The sequence below is a fragment of the Sturnira hondurensis genome, unplaced genomic scaffold, assembly GCF_014824575.4.
Source record: "Sturnira hondurensis isolate 20B ecotype Veracruz unplaced genomic scaffold, ASM1482457v3 Scaffold0019835, whole genome shotgun sequence".
In the NCBI taxonomy this organism is placed as follows: Eukaryota; Metazoa; Chordata; class Mammalia; order Chiroptera; family Phyllostomidae; genus Sturnira; species Sturnira hondurensis.
In genome coordinates, this window is record NW_028092466.1 from 3,122,992 (window position 1) to 3,144,293 (window position 21,302).

General features: G+C 47.5%; 1 protein-coding gene across 1 annotated transcript; it reads left to right on the top strand.

The window, feature by feature from the left end:
• Nucleotides 1-5,498: 5,498 nt before the first annotated feature.
• Nucleotides 5,499-21,137, top strand: DHRS7C (dehydrogenase/reductase 7C). Its single transcript, XM_037028174.1, has 7 exons — nucleotides 5,499-5,607; nucleotides 5,809-5,968; nucleotides 14,812-14,924; nucleotides 16,560-16,770; nucleotides 18,413-18,505; nucleotides 19,497-19,652; nucleotides 20,712-21,137. Exons 2-7 carry the CDS (start codon nucleotides 5,815-5,817, stop codon nucleotides 20,918-20,920), a joined length of 936 nt encoding a protein of 311 aa, XP_036884069.1. The 5' UTR covers nucleotides 5,499-5,607; nucleotides 5,809-5,814; the 3' UTR covers nucleotides 20,921-21,137.
• The last annotated feature ends 165 nt before the right edge of the window (nucleotides 21,138-21,302 follow it).

Consider the following 21,302-nt stretch of genomic DNA (forward strand, 5'->3'; position numbering starts at 1 on the left):
AAGGTGTCCACAGAGGAAGATCAGAGGAAGTGGTAGTCTGATGCCAGTGAGCCAACTATTTTTTCCAGAACTAGTGAGTTCAGCCTGAAACATGCTCCACTGCTCAGACTCTGTTTTGCTGATTATTTCCTTAGAATTGACAACTTATCTACAGTTCTGTCATCAGACCAACCCTTGGGGAGACTCACCTGGTTAGTCTGGGCTGAGAGAGACTTCTTTGAAGATCAGAATAAGGTTAGTAAGCCTATCCAGTGAGACTGGTCACATTTGTTCACGTAAACATTTTTTATTCATTCAACTGTGTATATGTGAGTATAAAGCCCTGTTTGGGTGTCATGGAGATGCAAGCATGACTGAGAACATACCCCTCCCCTCAAGGGACCTACCACACAAATAACTTAGTGTCGTGTGGCAGGAGGGAGGTCGGGGGAGATTGGACAACAGCGAAGGTTAAAGGACATTGCCAGCACTTAGCTGGCTGATGACAATATTATTTACTCTCGTCGAGTCAACTGCTGCATCAGTGTGAGGGATGGAACACTCAGGTTTGTTTTTATGTGGTCACAGGAAGCAGGAGAGAGACATCTTTCACCCCATGACAATATGGAAGAAAAGGAGACAGCCATTTAAAAATAGAATTAGTGAGATTAGATGAGGTCATAAGGATGCCAGACCTCATCCGGCTCCTTCTCTTTCTCTCTCTGTTACTTCATGTTCTCTTTTCATTTAGGAGCTATTTCTATATATATAGAATAATGTAACAGACATGCATATACCCACCAGTCAGATTTAACAGAAGTAGAGGCTTTGTCATGGTTGCCATAGATCTTTTTTTTAAAAAGAAAAGAAATAATGTAAGAGATACAACTAATGGCTCACACGCCTCTCCCAGCTCTTCCTCTGTGTTCTCTCCCAAGAAGTGACCACCTCCCAGGAGTCGTTCCTTTGTACGGTTGTGCATATTGACTACACGTAGACACAGTCATAAACTACAAATGACAGTGTCTTGGACATCTCTATATTTTATATAAACAGCATCATTTTAGACTGGGGTTGTCTGTCCAAAGGAGGTAAAGACATTTTTTTTCATTTTTTATTGTGGTAAAATACACATAACATGAATTCTACCACCTTAACTATTTTCAAGTGTGTAGCGGGCATCAAGCACATTCACACTGTTGTGTAAGCAGCACTGCCGCCCATCCACATTCACCTTGCCAAACTGAAATTCTACATCCGAAGAACACCTGCCAGCTCCTGCCTGTGACTGTGACTGCTCTAGGTACCTCATATGACTGGAATCGTACAGTACTTGGTCTTCTGTGACTGGCTTATTTTACTTGTCATAATGTCCTCAAGGGGCATCCGTGTTGTAGCATGTGTCAGAATTTCTTTCCTTTTTCAGGTTGAATATTCCCGTCATGTTTCAGATGTTAGGCTAGTCTGGCAACCGACCATCCTGCCCCAGCCTTGCTCCCTGCTCCACAGTGGCCCAGCCCTATGCCTGAGTATCTCTGTGGATTGGGAGCACCCACCCTTCCAAAGGAGAGGGAGCAGCTTCATGTAGCAAAACAAGTGCTGATGCTGGCTGGAAAGACGAACCACACTCCCAGGACCTGCATTTCAGCCCAGAGAACAGCCGGGAAGGGATAGTGACCCAACACTTTCCTCTTTATAAAGTACGTGCACACACATTCCCTGACTGAGCCTGGCATCCTTTGTCTTACAACCCAGTCCAGGGACCTCAGGAATGGGCCCTGACATGCACTGAGGGAAGGCAACGAGAAGGACCAACACAGACTAGGAAAAAGTTGCCAGGGAGAAGGGAGAAACAAAACCCACCACCCCAGGGATGAACCCCACCATCCTGGGTGTGGTGTACAAGCCCGTCACCTCTTTCATTCCAATTCTCCACATGGTGCAGTGAGGAAGGTAAGAGTATTAGCATTCCCATTTCTGGTGATGGCTACTTTATTATCTTACTTGACCAATCAGCAGCATCAAACACAAAAGGTCATCTCTCTCCTGAAAAGACCATTATCATTTGACCCCTGGGACACTAGTCTGTTGAGTCTCTGCCACCACACTGACTACACCTTTTCCATTTCCTTTATTGATGCCTCTTCAGGTCCCCAACCTCTAAACGTTAGAGTGCCCAAGAGCTCAGTCCTCAAATATTCCCCTGTGACCTTACCCCATTGGCTGTCCAGCAGTACCACCTACCTGTGATAGCTCTCATCTATGTCTCTGAGCTGGGACCTCTCCCATGGGCACACCTCCAGGCTGGTGCACTTCCTACTCGACATCTTCACTTAGATTTGACAGGGATTTCAAAATTAATAGAGACAAAACCAAACTCCTAATGTACCCTCCACCTCCAGTTTTTGCCTCCCTCATCCTTTCTTATAAAAAACAAAACAAACAAACAAACCTTCTATCCTATTCATTGCCTGAGTCAAAATCCTGGAGTAAACTTTATTCCTCTCTTTCTGTTATGCCCGTCTGTCAACCCATAAACAAACCCTCTCTGCTGTACTTTTTAAATACATCTGAGTCCATCATCACCGCTCACCTGAATCACAACTGCAGAGGTCCCCAAGGACAGAAGCAGGGGGCCCTCTCGGCCCCTGTGTTTCTTTGACCTTTCCACAGCCCTGTCAGGGGGCCTTCCATTAAAGCCTCTCTATGTGAGTTTCCCAGGGCAGTTTGTTTCCGGCCTGGACACTACGGCTCCCTGACGCTTGTCTTTTCTAGCAGGATGGATCACTTCCTGGCATGCTGCACAGTTATTGACCTGTGGCGTTACTATCCATTTCCCAGCACAAGAGGCTGACACCTGCCATTATTTCATTTGCTTCTATGACTTAGAACACAGCCCAGCTCATAATAGCTGTGCAACAATAATGGTTGCAAAATAAATTTAAGAATCTTGAGTGATATTTATGGACAGCTTGAATTGTCCTCTAGCAACAACACACTGAAATCTGGAGGTGTTGACTAGTCTTTGGGTGGAATGCCATACGACAAGTCACCGCTTTCAGCAGCATCGAAAACCACACCAGAAGCCTGCCCGTCTGTGGGAAGAGGAGTCTGGGCTGCTAAGGACACCTGGGCGTGGGGAACCTTGTCAGCGGCTTCAGCTTAAATAGACAGGCTGCCATCAACACTGCTGCAGACCCAGACACCACCTCTTTTCCAAAGGACCAGGCACCTTCGTGGGGCTTATCTTCAGATAAAGAGCCTGCTGTGAACTGTTCCATCACAGCCATGGCTGTGTTTGCACAATATGATTAACGAACCAACCTTGACATGGAGACATTATGATATTAATATTTTAAGCCTCCCAATGTAAGCTGTGCCTCAAAAATGCTCTTTTGAAGTTTCCTAATTCATAATTTCAATGAATTTAAAACCCTTCCAGCCCTGTTCATGGGTGTGGTGTGAAACAGCAGGGACTTAAGTTGAGGAATATTTGACACTAAGACAGTGGGGCCGACATTGCTTCGCCTCTTTATTTTACTTTTCTCAGCCGATGTCTCCAGATGCGAAGGCTGTCGGGGCCAAAGTTTCTTATTCTTTTGTCCGAAAGGCCGAATGTGTTCGCATTAAATAGTGCTCGTGCCACCAAAAGCCACATGTGTCTGTAGCAGCATTATCTGTAACAGCCCCATGCAAGAACCAGCCCAGTGCCCACTCTCAGAGGAATAAATTGAAAACGGGAATTGCATTCACATAATGCAATAAAGATGTCCAACGTCACACGACAATATGGCTGAATCTCTCAAACATCCTGTTCAGCAGGACAGCATTAACTTATGAACCTATTTATTTATTTATTTTAAAGATGTTTTTTATTTATTTATCTTAGAGGGGAAGGGAAGGAGAGAGAGAGAGAGGGAGAGAGAAATATCAATGTATGGTTGCCTCTCATTCGTCCCCCGCCTGGAACCGGGAACCTGGAACTGGCCTACAACCCAGGCATGTGCCCTAACTGGGAATCGAACCATGATCGTGTGGTTCGCAGGCCCGCGCTCAATCCACTGAGCTACACCAGCCAGGGCTGAACCTATTTAAATAAATGAAACGACCCTGGCTGGTGTAGCTCAGTGGATTGAGTGCTGGCCTGCAAACCAAAGGGTCACTGGTTCGATTCCCATCAGGGCACACGCCTGGGTTGCAGGGCAGGTTCCCAGTAGGGGGCACGTGAGAGGCAGCTACACATTGGTGTTTCTTACCCTCCCTTTCTCCCTCCCTCCCCCTCTCTCTAAAAATAAATAAATAAATAAAATTTTTAATGTTTTAAAGCACAGGTAAAACATACCTGCTTTTAAAAGTGAGGAAGCAGTTACCCTTATGGGCTAGAAAGAGATATGGTGTGGACATGTGGCCAATGTGCTATTTCTTTTTTTTTTTTTTAGATTTTATTTATTTACTTTTAGAGAAAGGGGAAAGGAGAAGGAAACAGAGGGAGAGAACCATAGATATGTGACAGACAAATTGATCATTTGCCTCTCACATGCCCCCAACCAGGAACCTGGCCCACAACCCAGGCGTGTTTCCTGACTAGGAATCGAACCAGCAGCATTTTGGTTCACAGGACTGCACTCACTCCACTGAGCCACACACGCCAGGACCCAGTGCTCTGTTCTTGACCCGGGGCTGATCTCACGGATATGTTCAGTTTATGAAGTGCCACCCTTAGAATATGTTCATATTTCTAGTAGACTACAGGTCAATAAAAAGTTGTTTTTTAAAAAAATGTTCTGGGCCAGTCTTCACTGCAAATTAGGATGCCATTCTGATAGGTCTTTTGGTTTTTATGCTGTGAGTACTTGAATTGCAGATTAGCTGTTTGTTTCTTCCCAGTTCTAATTCTTCTGATTTCCCTTGTATAATTAAAATATTTAGTGTTTGGGATAAATCCTTAATGTTTTCAATCATTAAAAAGGTTGCAATAGTTATCTTCTTATGAGACAGGTAAATAGCCAGTATCTTATTTTTCCTCCCAACAGTCCTTCAAGACAACACTGTCATGCCCATTTCACAGATGAGGAAGCTAAGCCTCAGCAAGGCAGATTGCCGTGATTCATGAGAAACACTCCCCAAACTCTGCTCTTTCTAATAGTTCATGTCACTCCTCCAAGTGGTTTATTCTGCAATAGGCTCCATTCTGGTTGACAGGTTTTCTGTGTTTCTCATCCTCAACCAGACGGAAGGCCAGCTGGCTCACTGCCAAGCTACGTATAGGAAGGTTACAGGAAGTGAGGGCAAGGATGTTTGTGCTGAAATCCCAGGTCCTGATCCCTAATGCCTAGCCTCAAACTACAGAGGAAACCTCTAATAGTGGGGCAAGCCAGAGAGCTTTAAAAGTCTTGGCAGGAACTCTGAAATCAGACCCAGCCAGCATGTGTCTCTGAATATCAGAATAGGCACTATATTTACCCTGAAAAGCCCTTTAGTGCACTGAGAGCTATAAATAGCCATTAGGGCCCCAGCAAGTGGCCTTAACACATGGATTTCCTTCCAAAAATGCAGACCCATTTTAATTAAATTCAATTAACCTTCGAGAGGGCAGGCCCCTGGATTCAGTTGGCTTTTGGAGACATTGTGAGTAATTTCCTATCCATTGGACATTTGGGGATTAGCAGGGTGCTCAGCTCGGAAGCAGCCCTGGGGTGTGCAGAGAGCCCAGCTCCCTGGAGAGGACACAGGGCTTGGTGCATGAGTGCTCACACCCTGCAGCCTTGGGCCACCCAAGAATTTTCTGATTCTCTGCGAAAACCAATTCCTTTTCAACATTTCCCCCAGAACGAGATGGGAGTCACAGCTGTGCTAATCCTGCCTTTGCTGCTCTTGGGAATCAGTGGCCTGCTCTTCATCTACCAAGAGGTGTCCAGGCTGTGGTCAAAGTCAGCCGTGCAGAACAAAGTGGTGGTGATCACCGATGCCATCTCAGGACTGGGCAAGGGTAAGCAAGTTTCACCTCCCTGGTACCCACTCCTGCCTTGAGGGGCGAGCAGTGGCAGGGTCAGGGTGCAGGCTAGCCTGCTAGGGGAGCGGGGGGGTCAAGGCTGGGTTCTCTCCTAGTGTCTGACATTAACCAGCAAGTCACATTTGCAAATCTTCTCTTTTGGAGACTGCAGCTTCCTCATCTGAGAAAAAAGAGCACTGAAATACCTGGAGTTGCAAAGTCCAGCCTAAGTGGCCTGCAGGTTTCTTTTGCCTTCACAGCGTCTCAAGAATTTTTGAAATGTGACTCTCTTAGCTGGGGCAGTGTACCAGGTATAAGCCCAGACTTGGGAGCCAAGTTCAATGGCTAGTACTTACTAGCACTTCTCTGCCTTGGATTTCTCAACTGTAAAGTGAGGGTGCTAGTGATCTCTACCTCCTAATATTGGCGTGAGGGAAAAAATGAGTCAACAGATGGAGGTCTCAGAGCAGTGGCTGCAGCTGTGGCAGGTGCCACTCACATGTGAGCAGCAGTGAAACAACGCCCATGTGTGCTCCAGCAGGGTGCACGCCCCACTGACCCCCTCCGTATCACACTCAGCCTGATTCTCTCAATCATATCACCTCCTGGCCTTATAGCCATTTCTGTCTGCAGCCCCTGAATTAGATGACCTTGTAGGGCCCTCCCACAGGTGACATGGTGTCCTCGGGTTTGCAAGATTCTGACTGTCATTCCTAACCATGGTAGTGCAGTTTCATACATTACATAGTTTGGGTATAATTTTTGTTGTTGTTTTGTCATTATTAATTTTTAATCCTCATCTGAGGATATGTTTATTGATTCTAGAGAGAGGAAGGGAGGGAGAGAGAAACATTGATTGGTTGTATCCCATATGTGTCCTAACCAGGAATCAAACCCACAGCCAGGGTATGTGTCCTGACAGGGACTCAAACCCTGCAACCTTCTGGTGTAAGGGATGATGTTCCAACCAACTGAGCCACCCAGTCAGGGCTGTTTTGTTATTTTTCATGAAACAGAACACACCCCGCCAAGCATCCATCAGGTCACTTAAGTGCCCATTGGGAACACTGCATCCTGAGGACCGAGATGAGCACCTTCCAAAGAGCTGCTCTGGGGAGCTGGGCGCCTACTCCCTCGGGGCTCCATCGTGAGAACATGCAGAGCCTCCTGCCTGGGAATTCTCTCAGAGCCCCATTCTCTCGGCCATCCCAATGGGAGCCAGTCTGCATGGCTTTGACGACGGGCTCCACTTCAGTGGGTCATCAGTTTGGGTTCACCATGTAACTTTTTAAAAAGCATTAAGGCAGATAAACTAATTTCTCTGTGTGCTCCCATGTGGGTCCCAGAAGCAATTCCCAAAAAGGATATCCAGCAACATTACACTCAGCACTCAGAAGGGAGGGGGACACACAAACTCCATTTTTTACTGGGACAAACAAGGACATACATATTTGTCAACCAGACCAGACACAGACAGCAGGAAGTAGTGGTTGTCTGAGGAATTGGAGCAGAGACACCCACTCAGACACTCAGAGCCAAAGTCTTTGAGGAGCCCTTGTTCTTCAAGTAGAACAAGCCCACTCAGCATCAGACCAGGTGCCACCAGGAGGTCCCTTTATCATGAAGGCTTCTCTGACCTCCTGGTGGTCCCCAGGGGACTGGGTTCCCGTGGCTCCTCATAGAAACACACACCACTGGCGCGCTCTTCATGCTGTGCTGCACCTGTGGTTCTCAGCTGCCCTGCTGGACACCAGCCTCCCTGTGCTGGACACTGCATTCTTTTTACTCCATGGTGTCCCCACCACCAAGCTCAAAACTTGACATATAGTAAGTACCCCCCCTAAAAAAGTTTACTTAGTGAATAGCCTCTAGAAGTGGCCATCTGATGAGAAAAGGCACTCATTTGGGTAAGCATATTGCCATATGTTTGTTTTACTGATTTCTAACTGGATTCCAGTGTGATCAGAGAACACACTCTATGATTTTAATTTTTTCAATTTGTTGAGTGTATTTGATGGCTCAGGATATGAGCTATCTTGATGAATGGAGCACAGGTGCTGGACATGAATGTGTGCCCTGCTGTTGGGGGTGGAGGGTTCTACGTAGGTCAGTCAGCTCCTGACCTGGAGGAGCAGGCTGTGCAGTTAGTTCTCTGTCCTCCCTGATTTTCTATCTCACCAGATAGAACCACTGTTCCGTCTATTGCTGACAGATGTAGATTTGTTTTAGAAGTCTTGTGATTTCTTTGACGTCTCATTAAGTCACAGTCATACATGGCACAAATCAGGTACCCGGGGAATAAATATATCTCTAAGGCAGAGTGGCACTTTCAGGGTCTACAGTTTAGTCTGTGTTGTGACTATTGTCACTGCTCTTTTTTCACGGTATGTTATGGACCCACCCTGGGAAAAAAATGCAAAGCAGAAAAAAATTAAACCCAAGTATTTAGAAGTAACTTGAGAAGCTGGGTATATGTGACCTTAAATAAGTGCCCAGCCAGAACATGTACTGACCACAGTGATTCTATGTTCAAACTGCTCCATTTATCAGGTCCAAGGCAAGAAAAAAGTGAGGGGCCTTGAGCAGACGACACAGGCTGTGCCCAGCCCACAACATACCCCCCAGCCCAACAGAACCTGGCCAAACCTGTGGGTGGCAACCAGGAGCCCTGCACCCAGCTGTTAACTAGGGAAATCAAACAGCCAAAGATCAGGCCCTCTAACCCTCTCCCCAAACTGACACCTTTTGGCCAAGTTGAGAATTGAGTCTCCTCGTACCCACTTGTCTCTGCAGCAACAGGGGTTCCTCAAATTCTGAACCACTGTACTTCAGAGAGCATAGCCCCACCTGGGATTCATCCCCCTCGAAGGTGCACAGTCATGCGTGATTCAACATCTCTGAAATCGAGCTGTCTTTCAACCAACAGCACTTCACAATAGTCACAGGCCATCTGTTTGCATTTTAATGCCTCCAATATCAGGAAGCATCTTACAGTCAAGGGCCTCTTAGATGTGAGGGCTCCACTGATGTTGGCTGCGTGAGAAAGGAAAAGCCTGGTGCCTGCTAGCTTGGTGCAGGGCGAACGATATACTGAGCTGACCTGATAAAGAATAGAAATAAGAACACCTGCACGTACCTGATGCCTTGCATTAGCAGAAATGACCTACCGCGTCCTTGAGAGTGTGCCTTTGGGATCTGCTAGACCAAAGCAATGATCACACTGCTGGGCTCCACCTCCCAGGCCCACCTGGGAAAGTATGAGTGCAGAAGAGGGAAAATGGGGCAATGGTGAAGAACACTCCTGACTGCCTCCCCTGAGGAGGGCAAGATCAGAGGTCTGGTTTGGCTCTTGGCCACAGGCTTCTCACCTACCCCAGGGCCCAGCTTGTAAATATGCGCCACCCTTCATGAGAAAGAGGGAGAGAACCAGCTGGTGACAACAGAACCCCAGACTGCTTGGCCTAGCCTGGGCAGGAGCCAAGAGGGCAGCCAGGCATGGAAATCAGGCAACCGGAAGGCTCCTGCTTGGGTTAGCATCCTGGCTTCACCCCTGACCAGCTCAGGACTCTGGGTAAATTGTTTCACATCACTGGCCCTCACCCCTCTGGTCTATAAAACCAGTGTGGCTGCCCCACCCCCAGCGTGGCTGCCACTCAGAATTACTCCCGATCACGGAGGCTCTCGCCCTCGAGGTGAATTCTATGATTACAAAAGCCATATATATTAAAGACGTTTTAGGTAAAAAGAACGTAAAACAGACCTAGAGCTCTGCCCAATTGAGAACACTCCTATATTCTTTCAGCTCCCTTCTGATGCTTCTAAGTGGAGCCAGCAAGAACTGGGGCTATAGTGAGACCTGCAGAGGAAAAATGGCTTCCTCTGCATCTTGATTTAAAAAAAAAAACAAAAAAACAAAAAAACTCCGTTAGTCCCATGACTCTTCTGATACTATTAGATTATGCAAAACCCCATGGTAATGAAACACAGCATTGATTCAGAAACTGGGGTGCCCAGTCCAGTAGAGGAGTCAATGTATCAATTCTCACTGAAGCTGAACTTGCTTTACCCTCTTTGCTCCTCCTCCGTGGGGCAGGTTACTGGCCAGATGGCTGCTCCTTCTGACCCCTCTGAGGTGAAGGGTCAGGAAGGAGAAAAACCCAGTTGGATTCTTTCTCTGGCTGTATCTTTGTGGCTCCAGCAGAGATGCTCCCTGGGACTATCTGTTCCCACTTTCTGTGAAGGACGGTACTCCACTTGCTCAGTCCCCTGAGTGTGAGGGTCTCCTCCACCGGGCTCTCTGTGTCATGGTGCCCCTTCTGAGTGGTCCTCCTGGGCAGAATTCAAAATAGCTCCCAACCACCCGAAGCCCTGGTGCACTGTGCTTGTGCGGTGGGGTCTTCAACACTGCAAACCACGCCGCAGGGGGCCGCCATAGCTCTCCTGCCCTCTGCCCAGGATAGTGGCCTCTGGTCTCTCCATTGGGGTCCTCAGGTGTGACTCAGACCACAGCCTAGACTCCCAGATGTGGGGAGCTCACAGGGTGCGGTTCAAAGGGTCCTGCAGACGCCCTCCTCTCAAGGATGCAGAAAATGGGAAAATACACATTTATGCCCAAAATTCCTTCTTCAAAGTCCCCCCTCTCTCCTCTTTCTTGATCCACTTGTGTCCTATTGCATTTGGGGGTAAAGGGCTCCAATTACACACACATCCACAGAGTCGAGTGCCATGGCCTTGTATCAGACACTGTTTTGAATGTTAAGTTACTATTTCGTGAACTTCATTTCAGTAGACCCGTTTCTGCAGTATCAGTTGTAAAGCCTTCAAAATATCTGACCTATAGACTTACCATAATTCACTTAACCAGTCTCCTATAGTGTTGGCTATTTGCAATCATCTCCAATTCTTTACTATTTATTATTATGGTACTGGGATAAACAATATTATAACTATGTCCACGCAGTAATTCTAAATTATCTTCTTAGAATAAATGCCCATAAATGAAATAACTGGGTCAAAGTCCATACTTACTTTTAAGAATTCTGTCAAAATTTTCTTCTAAAAGATTTTGGCAATTTACACTACCACAAGCATTGAACATGTGACTATTACCAATTTTGCTTTTAATGATCTATCTGGTAGGTTAAAATTAGTGGCATTTTAATCTGCACTTCTGTATTGTTGGCACTGAACTCTCCTGTAGATCAGCTCTTTACACCTCAACTCACCAGCCAATTTCTTTATTAAGGTCTTTATCTTTTTTATTGGTTCATAAAAGTTATAATCTGTAGATCAAATAAATTAACCCTCTTATGACATTGTGTTATAAATAAGTTTCCTCAATTTATCTTGCCCCTAATTTTTATTTGTGTTTTCTGATATAAGCAATGTTCTTTTAAGGATAAAAATTTATAAGTCATTTCCATTATGATTTCTTCCTTTAGTTACCAAACTTAAAATATCTTTCCCCAAAGCAGGGTTTTATATATATATATATATATATATATATATATATATATATATATTCATCTTTCCTTCCTTCTAATTCTTTTATGGTTTTATTTTTACATGTAATTATTTAATACATTTCAGTATATTGCCTCTACATTTTTCCCTTCCAAATAGTTAGCCAGTAGTACAAATACCACATGTTAAATAATATGTTCTTTTCAACATGCTAACTTCATCATCTACTAAATTCTTATTAATACTTGCCTTTTTAAATCAATATTTGTACCTATACTGAACCACCACCTAAATTTAATTTCTATAGCTTTATAATACTTTCTAATAACTACCTACAGCCAAGATTGCTTTATCCAGCAAAGCTTTCATTTAGAATGGAAGGACAGATAAAGTGCTTCTCAGATAAGGTCAAGTTCAAGGAGTTCATCATCACCAAGCCCTTATTATATGAAATGCTAAAGGGACTTATCTAAGAAAAAGAAGATGAAAAATATTAACAGTGAAAGGACAGCAAACTCACAGTTATTAACAACCACACCTAAAACAAAAGCAAACCAAGAGGACAGCTAGATCAGGAGTGGAACCATAGAAATGAAGAACACATGGAAGGTTAGCAACAGGGGAGTGGGAGGAGGAGAAGAGGGGAGAAGGTACAGAAAATAGCATAGACAGTAGGTAGAAAATAGATAGGGGGGAGGGCAAGAATAGTAGGGGAAATATAGAATCTAAAGAACTTGAGACACGTGGTTATAAACTAAGGGGGAGAAATGGTGGGGGAGGGAGTGTGTGGGGGGAGGAGAATGAAGGGGGGAATAGAACAACTGTAATGGTATAATCAATAAAATATATATTTTTTAAAAAATTTAAAAAAATACTTTCTAATAACTGAAAGAGTTTGTCTATCACCACTATTGTTTGTCAAAATGTCCTTTGCTTTTCTTGCATACTTATTATTCCAACTAAAGTTTAATATTTTTCTGTCACCTTCCACCTATTGGAATCTTGATTTTCTGCATCAAATTCACTATGGATGAATTGACATCTTTATTGAATTTTGCCATCCAGAATCATCATACCTCTCTCTCAATAAAATACCTACATTTAGAGAAATCTTCCATTCTCTATCGTCTTAAAATACAAGGTGACATTGTTAACAGGTATCATTTTTTTCTTTTTGCAGTTATATAAACTGCACTTTATTTAATAACCAGCACTTATTTCTCATCCACATTAACTATTTGTAGATTTTTTGGAAGTGGTAAGAGGTGCATAGGGAACCTCCATAGAGAGCTTGTTTGGGGAATCTTCATCCTCATTACATTTTCTGGACAGCGGCACTCAGATGCAGTATGGACATTCCTATCCCTCAGGCCCAGAAGCTGTGTCGAGCCTGGTGTCAACGTGCACATCTGGGGTTCCCATCTCAAATTTCCAGATCCTTTGAGTGTCCCTGGGGCACGCTTCCTGGAACCCTTTCCTGGAACCCTTTCCATGGGCCCGCTTGGGAATGTTGGTGTATCCTTTGGTCATGACATCCTTGATGGCAGGGTGGCCTTTCTCCTTCCCACCATCTTTGCGGGAGCCATTCTGCAGGGCCCAGGTTGGATAGGAAAGCAACAGGGTTATTTCTTGATTCAGGCTTTCCTGGGTCAGCAGCGCAAACCACAGCTTCCCTCCCCTCCCGCTCAGCCACACCCACCAGACCTGTCTCTGGACTGCACAGACCTCTGCTTTTCTTCTCAGTTGGCCCATCTGCCTTCACTCCTGCTCCCCTCTGGCCTAGATTGCAGGGTCCAGCACCTCAGTTGCTCTCTGTCCAATACCACGACCAGCCTGCCCACAATGCCACTCCAGCCAGCCATCTGGCTCCCCTGCCCTCCCCGCACACCAGGCTGCGAGCACGCAGGCAGTGTCACACAACCATAGGTCATCTGAGCTGTTGAACTCAGGACACCCAGCCTCCTGGCACTGCCCAGCTATCCCTCAGCACTCAGGCCTGGCCAGGTCTGCCACCAGGCTTGGTGTAAAATGGGACAGTAACAGGTACCCCCCTGCCCAAAGTAGGTGGTGCCCTTCCCAGATCCCTGAACCTGGCTGGGCCGTCCATCCCCACGTGCTGTGCTGCCAAAGCTCAAAGACTTGCCATCTGCTTGTGGACATTGCCTTGCCCAGAGTTAAACACCCTGTGTGCCCACCCCCAGAGGGAGGCGGTGCTGAGTCAGACTGGCTAACGCAGCTGTTTCAAAGGCTGGCCCTCGTGCCTCCAGGAGGAACAGCTCTGCAGTGGAGTCTACACTCCAGAGCTGTCCTTGGATCCAGCCAAGGCTAGACTTCACGTGTGGCCACATCCTGTCCGGCTCCTTCCCCACGGCCTACCTCTCTGATAGGTTTTCTCTGAAGGGCATTTCCTCAGTAAGCCCTGGCCACCTGCGTCCCTGTCTCCGGTTCTGCTTCCATGGAGCCCGACTGAAGATACTACCTCCTAGGATAATTGTGAGAACTAAATGTGCTAATAGTTTGTACATCTCTATTAATAGTCCCTGGGACAAGTAAATTCAAAATACATCAGCATTTATTTTTCTTAAATATCAGTGTTACTGCTTCACAAGAATGTAGCGTGTCCACCAACCATTGCCGCGCTGAGAAAGTCCTGTCCTGGGTGAGCTGAGAATTAGTCCAGAGTAAAATTAACTAGGCAGTGGGCAGGTTTAGTTTTTTAATAAAAAGAACCCTGGCTGGAGTATTTCTCTACAGAGACAATGTAGAGAAAACCGGTGCCATTTGGTCTGAAAAACACATTGGCTGTTCTGGTATCTGTGGTTTGAGATACACTTAGGGCTGTGGTCCTGAAGAACCAGGTGGGAAGGGCCATCTGGTGAGAAAGGATGTCCTAATCACCAGAACGATGTGGTGAAGGAAGGGCTGTTTCTCTCAGCCACTACGAGCTCCCCTTCACAGGAGGCAACCACACTGAGGCCAGAAGTGAGAAAGCCTTGACTGGCGCAGCTCAGTGTGTTGGGTGTTGTCCCACCAAGCGAAAGGTCACTGGTCCGATTCCCAGTCAGGACACACCCCTGGGCTGTGGTTTCGGCCCCTGGTTGGGGTGCATATGAGAGGCAACCGGCTGATAGTTCTCTCTCACATCGATGTTTCTCCCTCCTTTCCCTTCGCTCTAAAAATAAATTTTAAAAATTCTTTTATAAAAAAGTAAGAAAAAATCCAACCCAGGGAGGAAGTTGAATGAAATGACCCTAAAAGACCTCATGGCCCTAAGACTTTTAGGTTCTTTAAATTCTTAAATATGTAAGACAGAGAAGCTCACCCTCAGGGGCTCCCTCCACACCATGCACCCTGCCCTCTTTCCTTCCTCCCCACAGAGTGTGCTCGGGTGTTCCACACGGGCGGCGCGAGGCTGGTGCTGTGCGGGAAGAACTGGGAAAGGCTAGAGAATCTGTACGATGCCTTGGTCAGCGTGGCTGACCCCAGCAAGGTGAGGCCTTCAGCAGTCAGCTTGGGGAACTTGTGGGTACCCTTAGCCTTCATTGAGTGTCAAAGAGCCACCCTTTGATCATATGGGTAAGATTTGGCAATTACTTCTGGGGGATATAAGGCAATGGTCTCCCTAATCTTGACACAGGCATGTCTGCCAGTCATCAGGGGTCACCTCATGTTGATCACTTACCATGCCCAAAACGCGTTCTCCAGCCACTGACTCCCCTCCACCCCCACCCCATTCTCTTTAAGTCAGATTCAAAGAGGATCCAGGAGGTAGGGTATGTCACAGGCATAATACTTCAAGTGATATTTTCTTCAAAGAAATGAGTGAATGAAATCCCCTTCTAAGAAGTCACCTGGGAGGTGCACACATTTCAATGCCACTACAGTTTTCAAAGCATTTCCAAGAGTTGCCTAGGAAATTGCCTTCAAAGCTCTCTTCAGGACATATTTTTTTAAATCTTTGCCCTTGATGTTGAATTTGGGTTTTGGAAATAGACAAAAATAATTCAGATCTAAGTATGGAATTTGAAAAGATGGACCCTATAACACATCACCCTTCAGGGTATGTTTCTTAGGATGTTATTAGATACAGTATTGGGTAAAATTAGGTTCTGAGGGCAACTGTGGTGAAACTCGAGTTAAGTAAGCCAAGCTTGTCTGGTTGATTACTTTACCACAGGATTTTTCACAGCCTTTGATATGCTAATGAGCATTGTGGACCTTGAAAAAGAACATTTAATAGTCTCTGTTTCCCAAACAAATTTGATCAGTTCACCCTCTCCTCAAAGCATATCTCAGGACCAGTGATCATTAAACGCTGGGTCGCACTTACCGCCTGGTATCACCCATCTTCCCCTCCCTACCCTCTGCACACAGAGTCTTGACGGCAGCAAGTGTCAAGGGCTGCCCACAGTGCCCAGCACACGGACAGTGGCCCCAGCTTGTGTCGAGAGCCTGATTTTGATCAAAAACACAATGTGGCTGCAGAGCTAGGTGTGGCCGCAGGAGTACAAACGGGCAGCACTAGAATCGCAGGCTGCAAAGCACAGCCTAGGATCACAGTCAGTAATGTTGTAATGGTCAGTCATGGTGTCACATGGGTACTAGACTCGTGGGGGTCACTTTGTAAGTTATATAAATGTCTGGCCACTCTGCTATACACCTGAAACTAATATAAGGTTGAATGTCAAGTATAATTAAAAGTTTTAAAAGGAATTTTAAAGCTGGATGTGGCTTATAAGCCAGTTTAGAAAGCCACTTCCCCAAAGCTCAGAAGTGTCTTTGGCAATGGCATCAACGCAGCAGTCGGTGCACGGCCTCCCCTGGGCAGGGCGCCATCACTTACTTGGATTTGTTACTTGTGGCCTTGTGGCCAGAAGTTCAGTCTTAGCGACTGCCTGTTTGCGTGTGGGGACTGTTGCTCTTGTTGCCACCGCTCTGGTCCCCAAGAACACATTCTGCATCATTTTCCCCTGATCACGCCCGTTTGTTCTCATCATTTTTGGTAGTCATGTCAGGTTTTCCAAATGTCTGAATTTCACGAGGGGTGGTTCCTAGACCAAGGGCCCCGCAGTCTGAAGGGGGAGCTGCGCCCACACGTGCCCCGACTGTGCCATTGGTTCTGCAGACATTCACCCCGAAGCTGGTCCTCTTAGATCTCGCGGATATCGGCTGTGTGCAGGACGTAGCCAAAGAGGTCCTGGATTGCTACGGCTGCGTGGACATCCTCATTCACAACGCCAGTGTGAAGGTGAAGGGGCCTGCTGATAAGATCTCCCTGGAGCTGGACAAAAAGATCATGGACGCCAATTACTTTGGGCCCATCACACTGACCAAAGGTGTCGTGAGTTTGACCTTCCTCTGGACTTCTGGGCCACCGGCTGCCAGAGAGGGCTCTTTTATGTGGACAGATGGTCATCCAATTCTAGATGAAGTCTCCAGCCCCTCTCGGGAAAATCCTTACTTATGTGGTGGGAGCTTTCAACATTCTGACTATAAATGTTGACGAAAGAAAAGGGGCTTTGGAAGTATCTTACTGGTGGATTCCAACCTCCCTCTCTGTGAGTCAGACCTGTTTCCCAAGCCCTTTGCTTTACCCCCTTCTTCTTATCTATGCCTACAGCTCACTTCCAGCCCCATTTCATGTCTCTGGACCATTGTCTTGGGCTTTGTGTGCATTTTGATATGTCAGGCCTGCAGTCGATCTGCTTCTAACCATGACAGTTGTTTAAAGGTAAAGCTTCTGTCCTCCGCAATGAAGAAGAAAATAGTTTATCCCCAAAGTACAAGAGACCCGGAATCCCTTTGCAGGAAATGGGCGAGGGAGGCAGGAATCCCTTTTAAGTATACAATGGTGGTTCCTGTTTGGAGATTTTTCACTGCCAAGTTCAAGTGCAGGTCTGAAGCCTAGGAGGTTGGGGCTAGAGATGACATGGACTAGAACCAAGAGTTGAAGTTCCTTCCCCCCAAAAAGTTTATCAAACAGAACCCTGAGGGGGAATACAAGCATAGAGAATTTCTCCATTTAGGGAGTGGGTTCCCTGGTAGAGGCTGAGAAAGCGTGATTTTAGATCCCCCTTCTCTATAGCCAGGATCTCCATGACAAATAAGGATAAAATTTCAGGCAGAATGACGACCTCCCAGAGCTTCTACGACGGGGCCCCAGAATTAGCGGTTTCCTTCAGCCCAGCCCCTGGGCACTTGCCAAGCTGTGCCATCCAGTTAACCTGTGTGAGTCCAGGGTTCCCTGGCATCAAAGTGAGGAGAGCACAGAGTGGAGTGGAAAAGGCCAGCACTGGGTTGTCCTCTGGGCCGGGCCTCTGACTTGCTAAGAAACCCGAATCTACTCACTAGTCCTGAGTCTCCTTTTGCCCATATCAAACACGCAGGCACTGGATTTAACTGACCATTCAGAAAGTTGAGTTTTTTTTATTTTTGCCATATTTCTATTCCATCTATATTGTTATTACTTCCTATCTTCCTCTGAATTTTCTCATTTTTAAGTTAATTTGTTTTAGGAGAAAATCTTTATAATATCATCATAAGTTAAAAAACCTTTTCTCTCTCCACAAATAAAACTGGAAATCAAAACAAAGTACATAGTAAATTCTCCCAAGACACGGGCCGAGGTCCTTCCCCTCCTAGTTGGACGATGAGCATATGCAAGGCGGTGTCCAGGACACCTCAGAACCAACACGGGACTTCCTGGTGGGGCCCACCAAGGAAGTGAAGAGGGATTACCTTTCGCCCTGAGACCAGCGTCACCCCACGCCCAGCAGTCGGCCGTTTACAGTCACGTAGCAATGCACCAGTTGAGCCCAGCGCATGCTTGGCAGAGCAGGGCGGATGGCGGCCGGGGGGCCAGTCCATAGTGGTCCTGGGACCAGGGAGGAAGAGGGGGGTCTGGAGAAGAGGCCTGCCTGCTGCTGCCCGACTTGGTCTCAGATTTTTCACCCTGACTCCTTGTCCTGCGCTTTCCAGCCCTGCTTCCCAACATGATCTCCCGGAGGACAGGCCAAATAGTGCTGGTGAACAACATCCAAGGGAAGCTTGGAATCCCATTCCGCACAGCTTGTAAGTTGCCAAGACAAAAATGTTTCGTCTTATGCTGCATGACTTGTAAGACAAGAGATGTTGTGTCAAGGACTAGGCCTATGGTTACCTGGGAGAGGAAGGCCCAGAAAGGAAATGGTGTGTGGGTTTTTCTTTCAATCCTTCAGTTCCTATTTTTGAGCACCTATGGCATGTGGGTGCTATGGGAGACACTGAAACTTGAAAAGCAAGGTCCCTCCCTCCCGGAAGCTCACGTCTCACAGGCAGTCGGGACATGCGGTGACGAAGAGCACACTCCCAAAGTGGGTGCACAGTCCAGCTCTGTCGCTGCTCCAGACTTTACATCACCCATCAGTGGAATCGTGCAGTACAGGTCCCTGCTGCCCAGCTCCACCCACTCAGCACGGTGTCTCGAGGTTCCTCTACGCAGTAAGGAGTGTCAGAGCTTCGTCTGTTTTTACAGCTGAATAATACTCAGTCGTATGGACACACAGCATTTTCCTTATCCATCCATCTGCTGATGGATAGTTGGGTTGTTTTCACTTTGGGCCACTGTACATAATGCTGCTGTGAACATTCCTGAGCAAGTGTGTGTGAGATGCGGTGACCCTAGGTTTTGATGGTTAAGGGACTGCCAGCCAGTTTTCCAAAGCGACCACCCTAGTCCAGAACCTTTCTGGGAATGAATGGGAGCTCCTACTTAGGCCTGGCATTTTATATACCAGTTCTCATTGGATCTTCACAACAATTTGACCAGGGTGACATTATCCGCAGTTTAAACATAAGAAAACTGAGCCTCGGGAAAGTACAGTGCTTTGCCCAAGGCTAGCAGTGGGCAGGTAGCAGACTGCATTCAGCGTCAGCTCTGCTTCTGTCCATCCCACCACAGGGGCTTCTTTCCCCACCTAGGAAGTGGAGGACAGAGCCCGGCGACTTTCTAGGCCTCATCTCCCATGCTCCTCCTGGGATGCAGGGTGCGGCCCCGTACCCACCCCCGCTGGCTTTCTTCCAGATGCTGCCTCCAAGCATGCTGTGCTGGGCTTCTTCGACTGCCTCCGCGCTGAAGTGGAGGAATACGACGTCGTCGTCAGCACTGTGAGCCCAACTTTCATCCGGCCATACCATGTACATCCCAGCCCGGGAAACTGGGAGGCCTCGGTTTGGAAATGTGAGCTTTTTGAGGGAAGCCAAATGAGCAGGGCCTGGGGGGTGTTCCTGAAGCATGAGACTGGGAGTGGGGGGAGCCTGCACCCAGCTAATGGCAAGAAGGGGCCCCAAACTTCAGTCCAAAGGCACCAGGTAGAGAGAATCCTAACCTGCAATCAGCAGACCAAGACCCCCAGTTGGGCTCAGTCACTCACTGTCTCTATGACCTCAGCGGGAGAACTTTCCATCTCTGGACCTCGGTTTTCCGGGTGGGATAGCCAGAATCTGGTCTTGGAGAATGACCTGCTCCCTCTCGCCACAGAAGGCAGCACAGAATAGAGGCTCAGAGGCTCAGAGGCTCAGAGGCTCAGAGGCTCAGAGGCTCAGAGGCTCAGAGGCTCAGAGTCTGGGCACAGACTGCCAATTCCCTTAATCTCCATGCCTCAGTTTCCCTTTTAGAAAGTGAGGGACAGTGGTAATATCTACCTCATGGAGTCATTGGGAAAACTGAAGGTTCTGGCTTATAGAGCGTTCTGAATAGTACCCATAACACAGTAGGTGCTCTGTAAATGTACCTTATTATTATGACTATTCTAGAATGCTCTCAACAGAAAGCGGCTGCACTCTGCCCAAGGCTCTAACTACACTAGGAAACCAAGATGAACCATGACGTGGGCGTGTGGTTCCGGGGGGGGGGGAGGGNCCCCCCCCCTTCTCCCCCCCCCCCCCCCCCCCCCCCCCCCCCCCCCCCCCCCCCCCCCCCCCCCCCCCTCTTGACAAGCACAGCATCACAACAATAAACAACAGACCCTAAATTCATCTGACACCTCTATATTGTCTAAGCTCTTATCACTTCCACGGTTCTTAACCACCCTGTGAAGTCAGTGGGCAGGAAGCCACGCCCCCTTTACAGATGAGGAAGCTGAGGTATTGAAGGGTAACGTGTTGCCCCAGGGCCCCAAGGTCAGTGGCGGGCAGAGCTGGCCTGCAGCCCATGGGCACACACCACCCTGTCTTTGGGCATGCACAAGGCTCTGCCAAGCTGAGGCCCTGATCCCTGACCCCTCCTGGGGCTCTGCAGTCTTTTTCAGGAAGCTGGCCTATGGGGTGCACGCAGTGGATGTGGCCGAGGAGGTGATGCGCACTGTGAGGCGGAAGAAGCAAGAGGTGTTCATGGCTAACCCCATCCCCAAAGCCGCGGTGTACATCCGCACCTTCTTCCCCGAGTTCTTCTTTGCTGTGGTGGCCTGTGGGGTGAAGGAGAAGCTCCATATCCCAGAGGAGGGTTAGCCACAGGAGGGCAGTCGGTCACCCTGATGGGAATAAAGGCTTTCCTGGCTGGTGCTGGTTCTTCTGTCCTCTCAGCACAGGGGGAGGGGGTCCACACAGGGGTCCCTGACCTGTCCTCCCCAGTGGGAGATGCTTACCATCCCCCCAGCAAGGATGGCCTGGAGGCCTCTGGGTGTCTCTGCTCAACGTTCCCAGGACCCACTTCCAGAACTTGAGTCTATAGGGTGACAACTGAATAGAAAAACAAGACCCAGAATGGATCTAATGTCCCTGCCCCACCACACACACACACACACACACACACACACACACACACACACTATGGCCATCAGCTCACTTCGGAACTCACTCAGAAAACCACTTCCATCTTATTAATGGTGGC

Coding starts and splice junctions, on each gene's coding strand:
- DHRS7C (XM_037028174.1), top strand. CDS start 5,815: ATGGGAGTCACAGCTGTGCTAATCCTGCCTTTGCTGCTCTTGGGAATC. Junction 16,771..18,412: donor GCCCATCACACTGACCAAAG/GTGTCGTGAGTT, acceptor TGCGCTTTCCAG/CCCTGCTTCCCAACATGATC. Junction 18,506..19,496: donor AATCCCATTCCGCACAGCTT/GTAAGTTGCCAA, acceptor GCTTTCTTCCAG/ATGCTGCCTCCAAGCATGCT.